This window comes from Lepisosteus platostomus, chromosome 4 (genome assembly GCF_059453375.1).
Source record: "Lepisosteus platostomus isolate fLepPlt1 chromosome 4, fLepPlt1.hap1, whole genome shotgun sequence".
NCBI lineage: Eukaryota > Metazoa > Chordata > Actinopteri > Semionotiformes > Lepisosteidae > Lepisosteus > Lepisosteus platostomus.
In genome coordinates, this window is record NC_142614.1 from 18,684,837 (window position 1) to 18,708,269 (window position 23,433).

Here is a 23,433-nt window from a genome sequence, read left to right on the forward strand (position 1 = left end):
AGTGAAAAGTATTCACTGCTGCCAAGCTCAGGAAGATTCAGTATTAACAAATATAGTGACAGTCACGTTTTAATTTTCTGGGATACAATTCGGCTTGCCACAAACCTCACCAGGAAGCTTTCACCCATTGAACAAAAGGACCGATTGTAGATGCTTGTTCTGCGGGAAGGTTTTCTCCAGGGATGAAGCTTCATGACAGACTTTAGAGCCAAGCAGAAAACTGTCATGAGAATGAATTAGCTCGTTCAGGTGTTTAATGACAACTTACCACACGTCAAGAAACAAAAATGTTCTTCTTGCTCCATGTTACCTTTCGGTGTCAAGAGACTGCTCAGATTCCAAAGAATCTTTTGTATTTTCTGACCTCTGAGAGGTACCAGTTAATAAACCTTGATTCCTTTTCGAATTTCACAAACTTTATTCTATAGTAAAATGTAACTGATTGGGATGGGCAGAATGAGATTTTTTTCAAAAACACCCTAACGAGCATCCAGTCAAAAAGGCCATTGATTTAAGTGCTGGTAACATAGTTACCCAGATACTTCGCAATGTTTTCTCTACCTTTTTAGAAATAAAATGAATTTCTTGAGATCCATGTTTAAATAAAAGGACATCCTTAGATGTTTTCAGTTAATGCACGTTTTGTAACTAACTTGTTTTTTTACAGTGTAGAAAACCTTTCTAAGTAAGGTGCTATGTCCAAAAAGCTAATAAAATACTGTAATTTACAGAACTACATAATGCACTGTATCTATGCAAAGTGAAACCGAATTAAATCGAGATTGTGTTCAGGTAAAAAAGAAAACAAATTTTCTTCTCACACAGTCTAAAGTAACAAATCCACTTGAAAATAAAGCAAGACAGAAAATGCAGTGCCATGTGAAATTTTATTAAGACTGTTTTACAAGGTTGAGGAGTGTTAAAGTAGTCTTCAGATCCCAATTTTTTCTGTTAATAGACATGATTTCTTTTCGGTATTTAAAAAAAGGACAGCTATTACAATCAGGCTGCTAAGGAAAGAAGTGTGTTCTTGTTAATCGGGAGAGGGTGCACAGAAGCAGCAGCGCCCAGCTGATAATGTTCGACCCAAACCCTTCGGACAAGTAAGGGACAGTTAAGAAAGGCAGGGGAAAGCCACTACCTGCACTTTGTGTTATGCCTACCTGAAATGCAGGACATAGGAGGAGAGAAGAAAGGAAGCCTTGAAGACTGGGACAGTATTTGAGTCTTTGCCTTGTGATAGAATGCATATCCATCTAATATACATCCATACAAGGTCATGTCCTGTTGGTGGCATTCTCAGGCTCTGAATGAATGAGAAATGTTCTGTTCCCAACCATTCCCATTGATTACCTATTCACTTTCACCTGGACAAAGACTTTACCTCGGTAAGCTCCCATTTGTCCTAATGGAAGGCAGGACAAGGCTTCTACGTCTAGAGAAAAAGGTCCGGGAAATCATCTCCAGGTCAGCATTGCCGTGTTAAAAGTGTTGAACACTTTTACATCAAAAGTGATTTTTTAAAATAAAAAAGAATACTGAACAATCCTGAAAACATTATCTTTAGAGAGGCACATCATCCTACAATTAATGTTTATTCAAAACTAAAAATAAAACAGGACAACTTACGGTAAGGATGAAGTTGCCCCCTCAGCAAAAGAAAAAGGTCCAGATCAAAACTGACTTCATTTACAGTACTAGTCAAACCCAACACCTTACCAGTAAACAACATCAAAAGCTTTACAGGGCACTGTCATTTAAACAACCTGTACATTAATGAACATTATCTTTAATAACATGAATTTTTTTTATTCTTACAATAACTTAAATCTTTCCTCTTTAAAAGTGCAAATCCTTTAAAATGTAGAGCTCTGTGGGTAAGAAAATGGCATTGCAGGTTCTTGAAGTTTTTATAGGCATCTCTCCTTGTGCAAAGAAAAAAAATCTAGAATACTCAAGCTCATTTTCAGTCATCCACTGAATTAATCTGTCATTTTCATTTTCTGTCAATACAGCGTGATTTTCTAAGTAAATCTATCCCTAAAAAAGAAACAAAAGTTGAATGTAAATTCTGCTACCAAGGCCTTTGAACCCAATGTTTAAAATGCAAGTTGCTCATACTGTGTGAAATGGTCCAAGTGTGTACAATGCGATTAATCTAAAAACAAATTAAAATATATAATTAAGTACAAACTCACCAAAATTAAAATCTGAAATGACATGATCTGGTTAAAAAAAGTCCCGCAGGTAAACAGTAGTATTTGTATTGTTCTGAACATGATGTAGTGATAAAAGCTACAGTCTCAGGAGGCAGGGTAACCATCCATTCAGGTTATTCCTCAGGGGGGCAGCAACAGGAAAAACTGACCCAGATCAGCACTCAGAACACCCTAAACTCGCTTCAAAAAATGCCATTCCACTGTAGTGTGACGAAAATGCAATTGCTGCCATTTGTTTTCTTTTGGTCCAACCCCTTGTGAGTAAGGCCAAACTCCACAGTGGCTTTCACACAAAACCACTACAGAACATGCGGAAACCAACCATTTTCGACATATAAAGGACTAGTGTAAAAAAGGAAAAGAGTTACATTTAGTTTTGTGTTCTCCCCTCCTAATTACTGAGGACAACCGCTGTCAGAATTGGTTTCTTTTCTTCAAGGGAGGAAAAGAAGAAAACAAGGCCACTGCCTGTCAGCAGAGATGTGGTCTGAAAATGAGCTGGAGTTGCTTTGAGTAGAAGGCAACCTTTGTAAACACTTTCTCAAAAAGGAAACGGTGGCAGTTTACAACCAAAAATGTTTTTATCTTTAGTGAAGTTGTTTTCACATAAGATAATCACTAGCTTATCTGCAAGCTCCCAGAATGTGTATGAAGCTTAGTAACAGTCACTCGATTTGCTGTACTGGAATAAAGGCCCAGGGCGGCTCCCAGGACTCTCCTGTTTCCTGTCAGAAACTAGGATTTCTGTTCTGCACCTGCTGTGGTCTGGGGGGTGCTCTCTGGCTTCAGGATCTGGTATGTGATGAGGTATTCTGGATAAGCCTGGAGAGAGAAAAGGAAACAGTGTCAGCTGGAAAGCAAGCATGCTTTTTTTAAATTACAGAAGAGGCAAAGTCCGATTACTCACAGGGCACTTATTTAAACAAACTGCACATTAATGGACATTAGCTTTAACGATTTGCAATTATTTTGATTCTTTCAACAGCTTAAATCATGCCATAAGGTAACAAAATTAGTAATTTTTATAAAAAAAGGGATGGAGATCTAGGAGTCCAGGCCCCTTTACCTTAGTGAGTGAAAACTCGGCTGAAAAGGTGGTTAACAGTAGAGGCACAGAGATGCAAGGACAAAAAATACAGATAAGCTTGTGTTTCTACCTAGGTAGTAACATAGACCAGATGTTCCTAATTCTGGTACTGGAAGACTGCATACCTGCTGGTTCCTATTCCAGCAGAGCTTAATTATATAACCGAAGCCTTAAGTGAGCCAATAAGTTACTTGATTGGGTCATTTCTATTGTTGTGTCTTCTCAAAAGTTCAAAATTGAAATTTACTTATGAAATGCAATAGCTTAAATGTAGCCTCTGACACGTTTAATAGCAGAAGACTTCAAATGTAACCTATTATATAGTCAATTAAGGGTTCAATTGTGTATCATACTTGACTGGAAGAAGCAGGTGTATGGGTTTCTAATACCAGGACTAGGAACCCGGACTGATTGTTGTCTTCTGTCCCCGGAAACCAAACCCAAGCTTAGCACCAGTCGTAGCCCTTTTAACACCAACAGAACACAGGATCTTTTTAACAGGCCTGTCTCACCTGTTCACCTCTGTAGATGACATACTCTGCGTACGCCAGACCATTTACACTCGGCCGGCCGATCACAGAGTGGTGTCCCGGAGGAGCATGGGCCATCTTCATGGCGCTGAACTGCAGGAAGGACTTCCCCAGGGTCACTCTGCAGAACAGCATTTGTCTGAAACACAGCCGTCAGAACCATAAGCAAAAGAGAAGTAGGAGTCGAACCGAACTCAGCATAGCACAATCTGCTAGTACTATCCAAACCCGCTTCTCTTTTGACTTCTCTGTCCTTCTACATAGCACGCATTTCTGCGGATAATACGATTCTCTAAAGTCCCCAGCCAGTCACATATACAGTAATAAGATCTAATTGTATTTGTAGAAAATCCAATTCTACCTGAACACCAGCCAATGCAACTATATCGGCCACCTCCAGTGTAATCTTCAGGAGAACTGCACCTCTACTTACATCCAGAGCGATGTCTAGAGTGACTGGAATACCACCAAGTCTAGTACAGTAATACCTCAGTGATAAATGTTTCTTCTCTCTCAGCAATGGGGAAAACAGGTACGAACTACAGATACTAATAATTAAAAAAGCATGTAGTAGTAGTTATTCAGTTAGTGCATGATGCAAACCTCTTTGGTATTACTACTAAGTAATAGGCATTTTACTAAAGTAATCTTATTGAAGTACTATGTTCAAGGCTATAACTGCAATGGCTGCTGTTGCCTTTTCCCTTTAAACAGTTCTCTCAATTGAATAAGTTATTCAGTAATGATTAACACCAACAGGTGACACAGACATACAATAAAAGGAATCTTATTAAAAGGTGTCAATTGAAAGACAATCTCCTGCTGTTTCAACTTCTTTAAATTAATACGTTTCTCCCAATCATAAAGTCTTTGACAGTCTAAAAATATCACTGTGTATATTTAACAGATATCTAGAAATCAAATCACACAGAAAGTACCACCTTTTTACAATTTAAGACAAAGCTTAATTATTTAAAAAGTAAATACTAGTCAGTACAACTGTATGTAAAATATGTCCTTTTCATTAAGAAGCTCAGCATACAATCATGCTTAAAACATCCTTTGATGCTTATGCATGATGTTAGCTGGTAGACCATAATGTGCAACATATGTAGCATTGAAACAGCCTATTCTATGATTAATTAATTAATTCCACATTGTGCAGAAAGATTGTATAAAAAAGGCAGAGATACATTTGGATACAGATTGTCACAACATGTCTTTTTTGCTGGTGTTTCAATTAGATCTCAGACAAACTGGGAAAATATTTAATAAACAATCCAATCTAACAAAGAATACATTTCAAGGTGTGTGGGTGTGTTATAAGAGGCACCTGACGGTGTCTAATATTTTGAAGCAGAAATTCAGAATGATGCTAAGAATTTTTTAAAGGCAAAGTGGTCAAGTAACCACTGATACATTTGAGCAGTGTAGCTGACTTTTGCTTATAGAAAGGTACAAAAAGGCAGCACTGCCAGGCATCTCAAAATCTTGAAACAGCCACAGCTACTGAAAAAGAGATGCAGGTTCTCCTTCTTGTTCTAGCAGAAGATGGAGCAAGAAAACGAATACAATTCAAAAGTCAGACCCTGATTCTTTTAAATTATTGTGAATGTATCATTTTTGTAAAAAAAAAAGTGTGATAACACAGACAGGTTCTTTTCTGTCAGTTCACTTACCTGTGGCAGATATAACAGGATCGATCTTTGTGTGTGGGGCACCCTGTCCCGCCCCCTATCCCATAAACGTACTGATTACTTTTCGAAGAGTTCTCGGCGAAATAGATCCCTGCGCCGAACATCCCACCAATATAGGCATGCCTTTCATCAAAGCCCTTGTGAATAATGGCATTAATAAAGGGAGAACCTGGAACAAAGGATGGAACACAATTTAAATCCCAGAAAACATCTTATTCAAACCATATAAACAAGCACTGTTTGCCCGCATCCCTAACAAAAAAGGAAGATGATATCACCATGCCTGCAACACACCATTCAGAACAGACTTTCAGTAATATATACACTGTATAGATTGGAACTTGTGCTTAATATATTACGGGGCAGTTAAGTTCTTTCGAAAGAACTTTCTCTGTGGGAATTTTGTTACGGGACTAAATAATGATATAAACAGGGATAGCAACACAATTACCCAGGGTGCACATTATTTTTAATATATTGTTATGCTTTCACTGGCAAAGGAAACCTGCTCTGGCCAAGGCACTCCCTTGAGGTATTTCCAAAACATTACTACTTTGCAAAGCTCAGGATCTGGACCTCCTTTTTGCCTGGCAATGCTTCCAACACACTGGAGACAGAGCTAGTTTGCAATACAGGAACTCCTCAGCCATTCAGTCTTGTGTGTCTCAGACATTCATTCCTTTTACCCATGTAAACCAGAGGCAGAGACAGGGTCAAGATGCCTTCCTATCTTTGTTGTTAAGCCTCATTTGCATTGTAGCATATTTTGTTTGCTCTTTGTATAAGCATGTTGTTTCCAGTGAAGTTCTTATTTGCAACTCTCAATTAGCAAAGCAAAACTGCTTCACAAGACTGCGCATCAAGACTGATATGAAAATATTCTGGTCCAAAAAAAGCTAAATACTTTAATGGATCTCTAAATAAAATCTTGTCAAAATTCATAACATTTATGTACAGAAAATAAAACATTTTCATTTCTGTTTTCTCTTGCTAAATATTGACCTCAAACTTCTACTATTCCAAAAAAAAAAAATGAAGAGCAAAAGTGTCTCTGGGTCAAAAACATTTGCAAAAGATCCTGCTAATGTAATAAAATGCACTGGGACCTAAGTCCAGAATGTTTCTAAAAAAGGTATGCCACTAATGTGTTTACCTGCCATGTTTTCCAGAAACCTCAAAAGCCAGTTTTGCTGGAATTGCATGCTATGCTAATTCAAGCAAAAATGAAGGAGCTTAAAATGAAGGAAAATGTAGAATATAAATTGTCTGCATCTTGATCAAATCCACTCACAAGCAAGGTTCTAGATACTAGAATGCGTCCAATGGTAAACATTGGTTCCTTACCGTGAAAAAGCATGCGCTCGTTATGGTGGTTGTGATTCTCATCAGCGATCTCTTTCTGTCGGTGTGTATACCTTTCTCTCAGCTTCTTGTTCACGACTTTCTGGATCTGCAAATAAAAAAAATAAATGAGAAGACAAAATATTAATAAAGAAGTCAAATCTGATTTATCAGCACACCTGAAAACATGGTTTTCAGGTGTGCTGATGCTACACTTATATGTGAGCTCATTTGTAAAATAAATGAGGCATCTGAAACTGATAATCTTTACGTAGGACTACCTAAAAAATATAGCACATTCAGAATTCAAAACTTCTTGGTGGTAATAAAAGCAACAATGCAGTGGGGCTTCTGAATGAAAGGCTGGGATCACTGCACTCTAGCACTTGATTTATGCAAGTAAGACTTATTTTCACCACAGTCACTTAAGTCCCTATTACACAACATTCCTTACTGAATTCAACTATATTAAAATGGATTTAGCTTTAGGACAATATTAATGTAACTGGAACAAGCACAGAGGTTAAAAATAACAGGCCCCAATGTCCACAGCAGGAACCCTGGCCTTGTCTACGATTTTATTCTGTGGGAGCATACTAAGGGAAATACGTGCATTGGATCATTTTATACCAAGGGCTTTTATGTTCTGAAAACTGAAACAGTATTACAGGAGAGCAAATATATGTGTGAATAACATGTGGTGTGAGTGAGGTGCAGTGTATTTGTTTCGGCTTACCTTTAGGATGTTGTACCTGCTGAATACACCACCTGCATTTCCTCCATCTCTGTGTTCCCGAATTGTGCTCTGCATCTAAAACACCAGAGCTGTGTTACAGGGGGAAGACGCTTGCTGCTTACATTTCACTGAGATGTCCCTTGCATACTCACATCTAGATCTAACTGTCAAAACCAGTATACTATTGGTTGAAGCCTTGAGAAGAGAAATACTTTCAAAGTCATTCCAGCCACTACTAATGTACTTCTCAATGTGTGAATTTCTCACTGAGTGGACTTGTGACTGGTATCCTGCCCATGTGCAGTTCCACCTTGTGTCCTGACTAGATTAGGCTCCAGCTCAATGTGATAAAGTAGTAACAGAAATTACTGGATGTTTTCAAGTTTGATTCCTGGTATTGAGAATACAATTTTTAGGATAGAATTTCTTGACATCTACCCTGTGAAGTACACTGAATAGTTCTCTGTGAGTATTCATATTAGCATACAGTAATGATGTGGAATTTACCCTCTCATATGTGCTACTGCTGAAAAATGTATACACACACACCAATATATGCATGTGCATCTCCTGCTGATAAAGTATATGCACAGATGGATGTTAAGTGTAACATATTCCTCTTATGTACATTAATGGTGGAGAAGAAACTGTACTTGTAGCCCTGCTAATCACTTAACACTGGCTTAAAACGGGAGAAAACCACTTAACTCGACACAGCCACAAAAAAATGTTGTCTTATTGTTGTATGTATGTATAATGTATTCAGTTATGAAAAAATGTCCATTCTGTATATTCTGCTTACTGTTTTAAAATCTGAAAAAACCTGCATTTCCAAGCATTTTGCTTTGACTTTCATGAATGCAAATAAGCTGGCAAAATCAATTCTCCTCTGAACCAAAAACTTATTTTAAAGCTGATATTTGACCTTCAATTTAATATGTAACACACATGGTAATCAGTTAAAGTAAAAAGTTTACAGCACTTTATATTACTTCCAATGCCCACCCTTTGTGGTATGTGTAACATGTGTAAATGGTATTGCTGCACGAATTCTGGAATACTTCTTTATTATTTTACAAATTTTATTAATAAAAAATGTTTTTTCTCCTCATGATACCTCACACTACTACATTATTTAATGCACTTGTACTAGTACAACACAAATGCAAAGAATTCAGAGCTTCTTAAAAAAACAAGCCCCTTTTCAACTTTTAAACTCACTGACATTAATAGGAATAAAATTCTGTCTCCAGATTTTCCAGTAAAGTTCTCCAGAGATAGTTTTAACTTTAAGTTGCTGATACATCAAAAATATGCCATTTGAAAAACATTTTATTTCATGTGCATATTGATCAACTGATCACACTGGATCATTGAAATTAGTGGTGACAACAAGAAAGCATAACTGGAGCCAAGAAGAAGCAATCATCTAGAATTACTCACAATCTTACATCAGTGAACATGATGTTGCTTCAGTACTGGTTTGGGAAGTATCATACAATGTGTGCACATCATGGCACAGTAAAGAAAATACCTTCCTCTTGCAGACACTAATTGTATTATATTATATAATACTGGCAAAATTAGTAGTACTGTACAAAGGTTAAATAACACCTTAAAATGCCCTTTTAGGGGTAATTTCAGAGATAAATGCTGCTTTTGCAATAACATTTCAACTCAAGATGTGACAGTGTCAAGTGGGTCATTTGATTGGTTTTCTTAATGTTTACAGTGGATGTTTTTTTTAAAGTGTGTATATGCAAGTTTTTTTCACAGGGAGTAGCCTGATACTAGGAACTGCCCCTCCCGACAAATACACTTTTAAAGCTGTGAATTTTAAAGTAAAAACATTCTGCATGTTGCACACAAAATTTGTACTTAAATGTGTGCGTCCCTAAATCTTTAAGCATTTAAAAACACAATTAGCAAAAAGTCAAAGAAAACTGTAAATAAACTTGTTCAACAGGAAAAAACTGCTTTGCTAAACAAAAAGTACACTTTGGCTTTAGTTTATTAAACTAAATAGATGATAAAATAATCTATTAAAAACAGGTCATATTGTGGCAATTAATGTTATAATGAAAATCACTTACAGTAAACAACAACAACAACAACAACAACAACAACAACAACAACAACAACAACATTCTGACTAATGTGTAGGGTGTTGATGGTTAATTTGCTTATTTAATATTTTCTTGGTAAACACATCTTAACACACATAGGCCAAACTATATTTTCTTATGTACAGCAAGTTCTTTTTTTAAACTTCTAAACTTCAACCCAGAATAGTCTGCCCAGATGCAGGTAAGAACATTTCTTTTCTCAAATATACCCTGGCATGTACCTTCAAACATATGCTGTGACTGGAGTTGAAAAGCTAGCATGAATGGACTTTAATATAATTCATCCATGTCCACTCGTCTTGTCTTCAAGGATAGCAACAATTTATCTGAGCAATACTATTCATTTGTACTGCTGTAAGATTCTTCCTTGTTTCAATATCATTCAGATGTATAAGTGCCCAACTAGAAAGTGAGTTGCAAATGTGTATGGAAGGTTATCGGAAAACCCAGCAGGAATAAGAAGAAAACCTCATGACATGCATATCAGGCTATGATGACAAACACCACGTGGGGCTGCTTTTAACTCCATGGAATCTGAAGTGAAAGAAAAACTGCTCTCTGTTCCTCATACTGCCACTTTTTTTGCCACGTTTAAAAAAAGAGAAAAATGAATTGTTTGATAACTGGATGGGCTATAGAGGGTGTTTATGTGAAGGAAAACAGAACTAAAAAAGCAGAATAGTGAAGCACCTCTTCTTCCACAGACTGGAACTCCTTGTCATCTGGCACCAGGTCAATGAGAACTGTTCCCTGACTGGCACAGTGAAATGTCAGATAAGGGTTGGTACCTGTGGTATCAACAACATAAACAAATTAGAGGCACGCAACCAGACGAATAATCCAGACAAATATGACGCACAAAAAAAACTATGCAGCGTTTAGTCCAACAATCACAACTGTAGATCCCTTCAAGATTTTGGATACTCTATTCAGGCAGTTTTAAAACTCCTGCAGAAAAAATCCATATAAACTATTATCAGACAGAAACCTATTTTACTTAATTTCACTGATTAGAAAGAACTCAGGGGGTAGTTAAAAGACAAATGTTTGTGTAATGCTGAGAACATTTCACAAGGGAGAAATAGGCGTTGTGTACACACCATGAAAATAGGCAATTGTAGAATGGACTGTGGGGTTATGCAAAGGACTTATTACTGAGAAGCCCCTTATGTTGTTTGGACATTCAGTGGCAGGTAATCACCATTTTGTTCATTTTTAAAAATTTTCTTCTTCATTTCTCCATTGAATAGAAACTGCCGAATAAAACCATTAAAACCCTGTGGGTTATTCTGCTTTTATTCAGATGCAAAGAATCATTATCTATTTAGTCACACACATTTATGTGTCTGCTACTTTGTACTCTGTCATACGCATTTAAAAATGTGTCTTTTTAGAATTTCAGGAAAGGTACACAAATTGATAGTCAAGGTAGACACAGCTAATAGGTATTTTTCTATTGTGCCACTAAACAACTTTATCAATAGTTCAGTTCTATTTATTTTACATATAACCTGCAAATACACATTCTGCAGCAACAAGTAAAGAACAATATTAGGAGCAAGGCAGATTATTCTTATTATAGAGCAGCTTGCTTATTCTACCAATTATCTACCTTTAGAAAACAGGAATCAACTGTGGTTTTAGTTAAATAATAGTTATAAGCCTCTTTTTAAGTTTTCAGAGATGAGGACGCATGTATTTTCCTAAAACAAAGCAAGTTTTGAAAACCTTTCATTTACAAGGCAAAACATTTATCTGTAAGCTATTAAAATCTTCCTCTGACAGCCTAATTGCACAATATGACAAGGGACTTCCTTTGCCGTTTATGAAATTGCACCATCTTCCGGTTGCTTCTGATGCAGTTGTCCCGAGAGATGACCTGTATCCTCTCCACTTTTGCCAGCTTACCTTGCTGCCCCCCCAAAAGCCTCTCTATTCCTTTGATCAGTTTGTGACGATGCCCATAGGCGTTGATGCCAATTTCCTTCAGCTCTTCATGGCCCATGTCCGCCAACACGTCCAATGTAATCTGAAACATTTCAGTGAGTAACAGATTAGCGTGGGAATGCAGATCACATCCTATTTTTAAAAAAAGCTTACGGAATAAAATATTTAATCAAACATAAATAAGCATGGAAAACATCCACCCACTTTTCCATCACTGTCACCTTATGTTAATGACAAGCAGGCGTTTACTAGAATATTTCATAAAGTGTTGCTTTCTTCAGGAGGGGGGGTGGCTGAAGGATTAAATGCAAATCTTAAAATAATTATAAAACTTTGCTTTTTAGATTTTCTACAAGGACTTGAATCTTTTTTTATTTTTGACTCATAAATGAATCATGATTTTTACTTTATTCTGCATAAAGTGAACACATATGTGTTCCAAATAAACTAATAGATCATAGAGGAGCAATGGCATCACAAGGACTACAGCAATACTCATTAAGAGACCACATAGCCTTGATCAGAAAAATCACATTTTGTTTTATAAAAGATTGATTTCATATAGCCATTACTTGGTCACAGTAAGGTACGTAATTTGTTTGCATTCAGTCAACAGATTATATGAATGGCTGGACTGTCATTGAACATTTTAAAAAGTATGCATCTCACTTAAGATTTCCATATAGTACAGTACATAAAGAAACACAACAAACTGCTGCATCTAGCCCTATGACTAACCCCTAAGATTAAAATAGTGTAAAAACTTTTAAGTGCAGTCACTTTGAGCAAAGGTTTGCAGCTTTGTTTAATCTATTCATGCCCTGCTCAATCAGGTTATGCTGTCTTTTAAGTGACACTGCACCATCTGTTTCGGGGTTTAAAGTATCTCATGAACACTTCACCTTCCTCCTTTGCAAGGGTTTTTTTGACCCAAAAATGTCAGCAGACTCATTAGTTCGACCAAGTTACTTGTAGAGCAGTTATGATAGCATTGAGCTGTGAGTCACAGCTATGAATTACCAAAATTTCACCATTCATTTGCCTTTCTTGATTTTGTTATTACACTCTATAGTCTAACCTACTGTGAACATCTAAATTATTGCTACCAATTCCTAGGTAGGAAAAACTCACAATATTGCGGCATTTAAAGTGGTAAAACCAAGAAAATTGTTTTGCAATGTTGTTTTGTTAAGGTATTGCTGTAATTTATATTAATTTGATGTACAGTAGGTGATTCTTTGTCAGACACCAAATGAATATACAAGATAAGCGAAACAATTAAAGAAAAGGCTTTTTTTTAAATAATTTTTTTAACAGGTACAATAACCTGTTTTATCAGAGGGGCGATATAAATAAAGATTATGCAATAATTAGGGACGTGGATTGCTTACAGATAATTACATTATATTTTCACATGTTCATCACTCAACTATTAAAAATGAAGTTCATTCCACAGGAAACACGCAAAACAATAGAGAGCAGAAAACCATAATTTTATACCAACATAGTGTCCACCACACAGTAAAATGAAAAGAGGAACCTTATGAACTTAAAAAATACAATATGAACAGTGAGGACAGTGGAAAAAACAGTATTCCTGCATTCTGGAATTTCAGATGAATTATTAAAAATGAACTACTACAAAACAGCTCAAAATTCAGACAGCTATTAGCAAGAAGGAGGTAGGAGATAAGGTTACAGATGCTGGTCCTTCACCTTTGGTGCTCAGTCTCTACCACTGCTCTCATTCAAATGGTAGGTCTGTTTGATTACTGTTGCCCCAACTGAACAAACAGCTTTTCACTACTTACTAAATGAATAAAACCTTGATGTTATTGAACTTCTGCAGCTTGCGATAAATCTTATTTTGCATAGCTCTGATGGATGAAGGAAGAGATATATGAAAGCCTGGCTATTTAGACTTCAAATGGAATATGATTACAAAAAATGGCAAAATAAGACTGTACAAATAAGGTACATTTAATGTGAGAACATAACTTATTTATTATTTAAAACATATTTGGTTTTTATTCTTCCTCTCTCTATGTAGTCATATTAGAAGATTCACTCTTGAGTACAAAGTAAATGCTACAGGTCCTATTTAGATACCTTACTGAGAAATTCAGGTCCATAAAGAAACCTGAATTAATAAACTGAGATCTCTAATCGAGATAGACAGCGCAGATGTGTCTATTTTTTTACAGAACTCCATTTAGAGCACTTATTTCTCAAGATCTGAGACATCACATATGACTCATCCTAACTTCACAGCATTCCACCAATATAGCAAGTTATCATCAATTGCTTTCTTGTGGATGAGATTGTAGCAGTAATGTCACTGATATCCTACTTGCCACGCTTGAGCCCCACTGAAACGTTGCGTGGTAAGCTGGAACAATGTGTGGTATCTGGGGCTTAGAGACCAGTAAACAGGTGCACACTTGTTCAGACACTGAGAAAGTAACGAATACATCCCACAGGACAGCATCTGCTATCTGGAGCAAAGCATGAGTTGACTGTTATACACAGGAAAATTACAATGTCATTTTCTTGATGATATCCTTGTGGATTTGTTGCACTTGTAATTTATGTTTTTTTTGGTGTTCAGGATATAATGCACTGAGGAACTGCATTGAATTGAAAGTACAATTATGTATAGGAAGTTCTCTCATATTCAAGAAAGGGTTAATGTGACTGTTTTGAACAAGCTTCAAGCAAAAACAGTGAACAAGCAACTGTTAAAAAAAGTGAGATTTTAAATGAAGAAATCCACAGTGACAGCAGCTGCTGTCTATTTCCGTCTCTGTGGTTTATCTGTCTGATGAAATTGTATACAAGCGAATCCCTGAACTATTAAATATTTCGGTAGTATAAACATACATACACAATATTTTCATAGTCTTTCCTCTGTTTTCTGCAAAGTCCTTACCTGCTCTCTCTCAAATATGTCTCTAAGATGTTCGAGACCCAGACTCTTCAGGAACTGACTGATGTTCATATCAAGCACTGCCACTGTTAAAAAAAAAAGACTTTAGTCATTTTTCAGCACCCAGTAAATGAAATTCCTTTCTGAAATAGATTGCCTTTGGTTTATTTCTGTCATCACCTAAAACCTCAACTGCTAAGCAGAGGGAATGGCAAGACTTCTCTTCATTCAGTTACTAAATGCACATTTCAGCATATGCCTTTGTGGGACTGCAATGGCAAATCAAACTAGTGGCAGTATACCCAACTGGTCCATAGAAGATAAAGACAAGCCCAAAATCTCTCCCTTCTTTTTAAAGATTTAAATTCAGATTTCAGCACACTGCAGGGTACGCAGACACTGTACTGTCCACAGTAAGCAATTAATTACAACACTTAGCCTCATTTCTAGGACTGCTATCATAATAGCTACAAAACAATTAACTTCACCATGCTTTTAAGGTGTTCTTAAATTAACATGTGCTCTGTGTCTCGCTTCTTTGAAAATGAGTACTGCGTCACTCCTAGGTAAATAGTTTGTCACTTACTCTCCCCTTCCTTCCTCTCAGTACCAGTGGCTCCGTCTGCGGCACCTGAGGCCCCGCTGACAGCCAGCTCTGCCAGTGGCCCCGTCAGGTTGTCGATGCTGCTGGCAGCGGAAAGGCAGGACGGTGTTGAGGCTGGTGAGATGACGGAGGCACTGACCACTGTGGCCTGGGGCTTGAAGCAGCTGGGCAAGGCCTCAGGAGGCATGGCATCTATCAGGAGCGCTCTGATATCATCCGCCTGAGAGACGGCCACAAGACAAACAAGACAGGAAACTTAGCTCAGTGGCATCAGTCGATTCCAGTCACCATGACCCTTTAGCCTGTGACAGCATGGGGGAAGAAACAGCAAAAGCAAAACATGTCGACAAAACTGGTGAGGTACAAGAAAGCAACAATTCATACTACACATGGCATTTCACCTTCAGAGCTGGAAAAATAGCACAATCTAATAGCGACAGACATCTATGTTTGGGACATATCGGTTACAGAAAGGACAGTCTGAAAATCAGTAGAGAAGGATAGCTCTGTTTTGCTGAAACAAAGAGCATATCTCAAAAATGAAATTTGTGAATGGAACAAGATTAAGTGCAAATATTGCATAGCCAAATAGTTTACATATTTGCCTGTTTGGAGGATTTTTACTGTTCAGTAGAAGTCAGAAAGTCTTAAGAAATGGGAAATGTCTCACACAAGCCATTGAGTCTTGATGCTTAGCTTACACAAATGTGCATAGTAGTTAAAAGTAGCAGCAGTAAAAGGGGGCAAAGAGGTAACATAAAGCAACATTAAAAAGGCACAGTTTTGTTCTCAATAAGAATACGATTGTTTCACAGAACACAAAAGTTCAGTTTTATCCATAAAACTGCAAAATTGTTAAAAACTGTAGACAAAGTAAAAAATACCGTCATTATTAGGTCCATGGGAATAATTATGTTCTTACTTCAATTTAAATTAAATCACAGTTAATTAACTTAAAATTATCTCACAGTGATAAGGCAATGATTTAAGGCAGTGGTTCTCAAACTGTGGTCCGCGTACCGGCAGTGGTACGTGCAGTGCCGCCAAGTGGTACGCCAAATGACCATGTCGTATGCGCTGAAAAATCGGCACGGGTTTTCACATTTTGTATTTTAATACGTATCGAATACGCAGCCTACATACTACGATACAGTGCGCGCTAATACTTCAGTGGACACAAGAGATACTCTGTAATTCTATACCACTCTATAGGAATGCATGCCACGGATGCAAGTGACCAATTGTATTTAAAAAAAGCTACTGTATCTCCAGCAAATAGGGAGAAAGGAGAATGTGCGTGATTTTGGAACAATGCCAACGTTGTAAACACAGGAATGCATAGAAATACGTGCTTCGAACGCAGGTAATCTTGTGAGCACACGAAAGCGTGATAACAGAAAAATATTTAAGAACTGTTCTAATTTGAGAAAAATACACCAATTGTCTCTGTTTCGCTCCCATGCGCATGAAATAAAAACTTTAAATAAAAATGGAAACGCGGAAAAATGCAAGCTTGCGGATTGCTAAAGCAGGTAAGCTACACTATTTTTGAAGAACCTTATTTACCATTGGCAAAAGAGCTGACACGTATTATGTGTAGAGAAAAAGCTGCTAAACAGCTCGACCTGCTGCCCCCCTCTCCCTGAAAGACAGTCATTCATAGAATTATTGAAATGAAGGATTATATAAAAATTACATTGATAGAGCGCATTAAGATGAGCAGATGTTTTTCACTGCAATTAGATGAGTCTGTAGTCGATTTGGCCAATTCACTCGTTTACGTTAGATACGAGTTTGAGGGCATGTCCCATGAAGACTTTCTGTTCTGTAAACCGCTACCAACAGGAACTACAGGAGAGCACATATTTCAGCTTCTGAATTAATTTATCGAAGAAAATGGCCTCGACTGGATAAAATGCGTCTGAGTTTGTACAGACGGTGCTAGAGCAATGACAAGCCGACATAACGGTGTAGTTGCACGAATTAGATGGGTTGCTCCAGAAATTAATGTACACATTACAACATCCACCGCGAGACCTTTGCCGTCAAGAAAATGCCTGACGATTTAATATCTGTTAGACTCTGTTGTGAATTGTATCAAGGCTCGAAAAATTAATTCACATCTGCTTTGCTCAACTAAACAGGCTCACCCCTCTCACTGAAATGGTGCTTTTTTATTAGTTGTTGTTGTTAATGTTTTTTTTCTGTAAAACACTTTGAGAACCCACCTTTAAAGGCGCTATATCAAATATAGTTTATTATAATATTTATTATATGTATGTGTGAGTGTGTGTGCACGCGCACTCATGTTGGTCATTGAGAATTTCTGGGGTTCCTATGAGATGATGACTTGTAGGTGGTACTTGGATGCTTTGGTTGGATTAGGGGTGGTACTTGGTCCCAAAAGTTTGAGAACCACTGATTTAAGGGAAGGGATATCTTTAATTTAGGAGCTATTTTATTCACCCACGCACTGTAGTTCTGCCTGTTCTACCAGTCATTCCCAAAAAGATTTATTTCATGGAAAAGAGTACATTTAATGGAGCATGACATTCCCAGGTAAAATGAATTAGTCAACTTGTGAACTGAATATTACAGATTAGCACTAACTTCCAACTTTTCAAACTTTTAAAGAAGTTGACAAAAAAGTGACTCTGGAATTACCTGTAAGAACATCTGATACTCGTTATAACTATACTGATGATGTCACTGCGCTCAATGAGCGCATGTGGATTTTAGAGTCAAGAGCTACACAGCACTGTGAGGAATTCAAATGTGTATCAAAAATCACCTTAGTGTGTTAACAATTTGTACAGCATTGCCTCACAGGACTTCTATGTGAAGTATGCATGCATCAGTCAGCTCTCTCATTACCTCCCATCTCCCAAAGACATAAAGGGTAGGTCTGATTAGTGGTTTTAAATTCTCTCCCCAATTTCAACTGCAGGTCCTCCTGAGTTAGGGAATGGAGCAGAGGGAGTTTCTGTATACCATGTCTCTCATTCCTACCTGGACTGTGTACAGGTTACATGAATGTGTTAAAGATAGCTGTATTATCATTCATCAAACACATGCACACCTTTCAACTGCTTTCTTTCAAGGTTTCGTAAAGAAGACTTTCGAGACATCCAATCTCTTCCTCTGCAAGCGCATGTTACTTTGCGCCTGAATTGTATAAGGGTATGGCCAAGATGTGTGCTGCAGGGGGTGCTAGGATCTTAGATGTGCTTGTAGCTTGTGACCCTAGGTCAGCCCTCACCGTTGCCAGGTCCAGGGGCGTCTGTCCTTCCTGGTTCTTCATAGTGGGATCAGCTCCATGGGCCAGAAGAAGAGCACACAGCTGGGTCCGCCCCTTCTGGGCTGCCTCATGGAGGGGGGTGAAGGCCCATTTGTCGGTAGCATTAACGCAAGTGTTGTACTTGATTAGGAGAGCTGCAATGTCCACATGCTGTTATGAAAAATATGATCAAAATGAATATCCTTTTGGTCCATGCACCTCAGTTAATATTTCAATGTAACAAATTTCTAAACCAGAAGTCATCTCTGGATTGTACATAAATAGTTAATATTCTTTAACAATTTCCATCATTTCCTTGTAAGCAAATTATATTAAAAAATATGCAAATGGCTTAAACTTTCATTGGAATGCGTTTAGAAAAGACTGCATTTGTACAAGATCAATTAGGATTCTAAACAGTGAATTTGTTTCACTATTCTCAATTTTGCATTGAATATTTTCTTATTCACAACACCAGTATGCAGACACACATTAAACTAAAAGAAAACTTTGGTCCCTGTTCAATGAAGTTAGTACAAACTAGTGAAGTAAAAAAATAATGCTTTTGTACTAGCCACAAACTTTCTGCAGAATTGTTATGAGTTGTTTTTATGTGTTGTGCTGCATACGTTACTTTCTAATCTTGATTGCTTGCTACGTTGTATACTCAATCCTGGGTTGCCTTAAGGCAATTATATTTTTTAAACAAACTTCCCTCATGTAAACTGTAGACCCATTCGTGCCAGAACATTCAAGGTCAAAAAAGTGAGAGCAGATGATTACCAGAACGACAGCACTATTAGAGCTAAGGCTGGTCTCAATTCTCTGTGACAGGAGGTAGATTCACAGGCTATGCAGAAGTGCTGTAGCAATGTGTAATTCTGACACTCTAGGAGCCACACACACAGATTGCACCTCTAGCTCCCAGACAGGAAAGAGAAATGTGCTTTGTGAAAGTGACCCGACTGCTGCTATTAAATAGCCTTTCCTTTCTCCAAGAGCTTATCGAATTTCAAGACTGTATAAGCTATAAAATAAAGTAATGGTATAAAAACAAAGCTGAACACTTATAAATTCTGCACTCATCTACACTACGCTCAATGCTTTTTATCCCGTTTACTGTATGAGCTTCCCTTGCTCGGACAAAAAATATTTCACCTCGCATATGACCAAGAAGGTTAAGAAGCATCTCATATCAATCCACTCAGGTTCTCTCTGATTCTATTCATGGGATTTTATTCAGCTACTGAACTCAAAACACTGTACTTCAGCATTAATGATATTTGCCAGGTACTTGAGCTAACCAGAGGAGTTCACAGTGTAGCAGAGAGGCTAATTGACTTCAGCTGATTTTATCTCAATAATTTACAGGTCATGTTAATCACAATCTCTGTTAACAGGACATGGATGCCTTATGAAATCATAATTTACGTTTTAAAACTGCAGTGTCTTGCTCTTGTCTGCTTAAAACTAAATACTTTTCTTTCTAAATTCTAGTGGCCAGAGACTGGCAAGGTAATGCTTAGGTTTATAAATGTAATAAGCGTTTGAAAAAATATAATGGATCTCACGAATAACTTGTTTTTCTTCACATTCTTTTATAATGTTTATTTCAATATTTTTGTTAAGGAACTTAACAAAGAAGGCATGACTTACAATGCACTGATTTCCATTTAGCCGATGTCAACATTTCATGTACAGTCCCCAATCAGGAGATGTGTAATAGATTAAATGAATTTCAATCAAGAACATATGTACTCCATGGTAGTCTTATTTAAAGAATGATATTTTACAGCCATGCCAGGTCACAGTTGCCCAGAATTATCCATATTATTTAAAATATAATTATATTATACCACTGATATCTCACGGTCTCTTCAGATTCAGCTAGTAGTGAACGAGTGATAAAATGAAATGACAGGAAAAATTCAGCTCTAATGAGAAGTTGCTCAAAATAAATAAAAAAAACTATATTTCATGATGGTCCTGCTTCAAACTAAAAAAATAAAGAGCAATCTATAATGAATTAACAATATTCTAAAACTTAATTACTTAATTTAAAATTTCCAAGAGCAAAAATTTCAATCCGTACCTTTTGTGGCAAATTACATCCTTTGTAGTCCCAATCATATTTTTAAACGAGTTAGTTTTGAGAGACAATGACATTTAATGACTCTGAACATCAAAACCCAAATTCCTACATTATGCCTCTATCATTTCTCTCTAAAGAAAAAGCCAATCTTGACTAAAGATAACAAGGGCACAGAACCAACAACAAAAAGGCTGAAATTTAATCTAGGCAAGTAAAGAGAAAAGATGCATTAGCATTGCATTCAATATGGCAGTTCTTTCCCACTGTCATGCAATAAAGTCATGACGAGTTAAATGAATTAGTGCTGTTGAAGAATTTCAAAGATGTATAGAAATAAATTAGGTAAAGCGCTTACAAAGACCAAATTCTGGAAAACAAAAAATCAAGCAAGAAGCAGGCTGTGTGGTCATACTCACTCCATAAGAGGCTGCATTGTGCAGTGGAATCAGACCTCCTTTGTCCTGGGCATTGACATCTGCCCCATGTTCAAGAAGGTACTCTGCTACTTCCAGATTATTGTACCCAGCTGCAGGGAACACAGAGAAGGCACTGCATCATACTCAATCACACATCAAAGCCAAAAGCCAAGTCTGTTCCACTCACTTAAAACTCAATTTCCATTTTGAAATTGCAGAAATAAAAAAAAACCATTAAACCCAGACCACACAATACACTACACTAAGAAATCACCTGTTGATACTCTGATATACATGTTAACACCCCTAGTAATGCGTGTTGTTTTTGCAAACATGTTTTAAAATATTGCTGCACTGATATAATAATAATTATAATATTTCCATGCAAAGTTACCAAGATCTAAATACGTCAACAATAATTACAGTGCTGTGAACCTGAAACACAGACTCCAACAGACAGTTTTACTGCCTAACCCTCCACTTTATCCTTCTTGATACTCCACACATGGTAAAAGATTCGCAAACTGAACCTGAATCATTCTGAAAAAAATGCACAACTTGCTAGGCTCCCAAATAAACATCTTTAAAAAAATCTGAATATTTGGAAAAATGAATATTTTTAACATTAAAGCTAAAGCTAAAGCTGAATGTACCCAGACATGCAAAAAAATCTTTAGCATTCCGTAGTTTTCAGCTACGGCAATTGGCATATTAAATGTATGCAATTTCTACCTTTGTGCATGCTTTAATGGATGGAATTAGAAAGAAAAGTGCTGTAAGTACCGCAACTTCCCATAATAGGATGTTAAGAAAATTTTCCATCCACAGTATTATTTTTGTTGATTACTGGAAGCCCAAATTCTTCAACATATAACAGCTTGACTTGCACAGCAGAAAGGGAATGATGAAAGATTATTCCCCTTTGACTTTATGCTTTACTCTTGGAAAAAAAAATAATCAATGAAACCAGCCTAATCTACGGGTTCTGGAGCGCTGAACATGCACACAAAAAGGTTCTTCCAATTCGATAGCTTGAAAATAGATTTTTTTTGGTTTACAAAAACCTTCAATCTTGGATCCAACTGTTTTGTGAAATCACGCTCCAGTGTGTAGGGTAATCATATAAACGATTTTTGATATAAAGATGACGCGTATATAAAGATGATTTTGTGTGCAAAAATACTGCAGACATTTCTGCACATAATAAGTGATGGCAATCCACCCTTTTTAACTAAACTGTCTGATTACTATGGGTTGCTAAACATGCGAAATAAAAAAGCATGTTCATAATTAAAAAAAAATAATTATTTAATCTAGATGTTTACTGTTTAATATTTTAAACAAACAAGTTGTCTATTTCAAATCTAGCTGTGGCAACAAATTACTGAATTGCCCAGATGTTTCTGAAGATCTGAAATGCAACATTCCCAGTGTGTACTGTAAGGGCATCTCAGACTATCTGGTTCTTCAGAAGTGGCTGGACTCTTACTGCAGGCTATATATACACATTTAAAAAAACTGAGGCTGCTGAAGCTCCTAATTACATAGAAACATTATTTTCCAGCTTCCTGCAGAGAAAGCAGCTGTGATATTGAAGAGCTTTTTAGAATAACTTTAACGAGTCACAAGAATATTCTTTTATTTTTCAAAATTACAATAGTAAGAGACCAGCTTGAAAAACACTACCAGAGATGCTATTCGGGAACTGACATTCTGAACAATTATATATGCCTGGCACTGAGGCGCAATACTTGTCTAACGAATAAATTATCTTTCTGCTTTTCTTGAAATCCAGAACTTAAATCTTGTGGTCAATTAAAGAGTTTTATAACTGAAAAATAAATATTCAGATCACATTTAAGCATAAGCTGCAAATAATTTTAAACTTGAAATCCTATTCATTAACTAAGGAGAAAGAAATTTGATACAAAATTAAACATTTGGTAAAAAATCTTACATTACATATTTTAGTAGCTAGGCTTGTATATTTTTACATTTCCTGAAAAAAAAAATCAGGAAAAAACATAAGCTTCACAGTTCACTGATTAGTTCAAGGTGTCTCTTATTCTTTAATATCTCATTAATTACTTAGTCTGGCTTAGCCTGAGGTCAGGAAGTATTATTAAATACTTTAACCTTCAATTATAGCAATATTTTTTTTATATTATATAAATAATTTTTTATATGATTTTAATAGTAAAACTACCATGGCACTGCATGTAAAAAAATTAAGATAAAATTAGGAGAGTTGCATTTCTGTAGACTTCCTGATAAAATGTGCAACACTGACATTGGCTTTTATGTTCTAAAATCGCATTTAATCATATCTTAAAAGCTTAAGTAAGACTGGGCCTGGTCAACACTGTGATGGGAGACCTTCACAGAAAAAACAAGGTGTTGCTATAAGTAGGGTTTGTGGACCAGTAGGTGGAACT

General features: G+C 36.7%; 1 protein-coding gene across 2 annotated transcripts in view; it reads right to left on the reverse strand.

Annotated features, from left to right (window-relative positions):
• Positions 1–868: 868 nt before the first annotated feature.
• The window catches only part of tnksa (tankyrase, TRF1-interacting ankyrin-related ADP-ribose polymerase a), a 140,133-nt gene continuing 117,568 nt past the window's right edge, over positions 869–23,433 (reverse strand). For both annotated transcript variants that reach the window (XM_088628844.1, XM_088628843.1), the window contains 11 exons: positions 20,999–21,108; positions 18,473–18,661; positions 15,196–15,433; positions 14,613–14,695; positions 11,645–11,765; positions 10,427–10,524; positions 7,611–7,685; positions 6,878–6,983; positions 5,516–5,702; positions 3,819–3,975; positions 869–3,041 (listed from right to left, as the gene is read on the reverse strand). In XM_088628844.1, the coding sequence (XP_088484970.1) occupies positions 2,955–3,041; positions 3,819–3,975; positions 5,516–5,702; positions 6,878–6,983; positions 7,611–7,685; positions 10,427–10,524; positions 11,645–11,765; positions 14,613–14,695; positions 15,196–15,433; positions 18,473–18,661; positions 20,999–21,108 (1,451 nt within the window). In that variant the 3' untranslated portion in view covers positions 869–2,954. The remainder of the gene's footprint in view (positions 3,042–3,818; positions 3,976–5,515; positions 5,703–6,877; positions 6,984–7,610; positions 7,686–10,426; positions 10,525–11,644; positions 11,766–14,612; positions 14,696–15,195; positions 15,434–18,472; positions 18,662–20,998; positions 21,109–23,433) is intronic.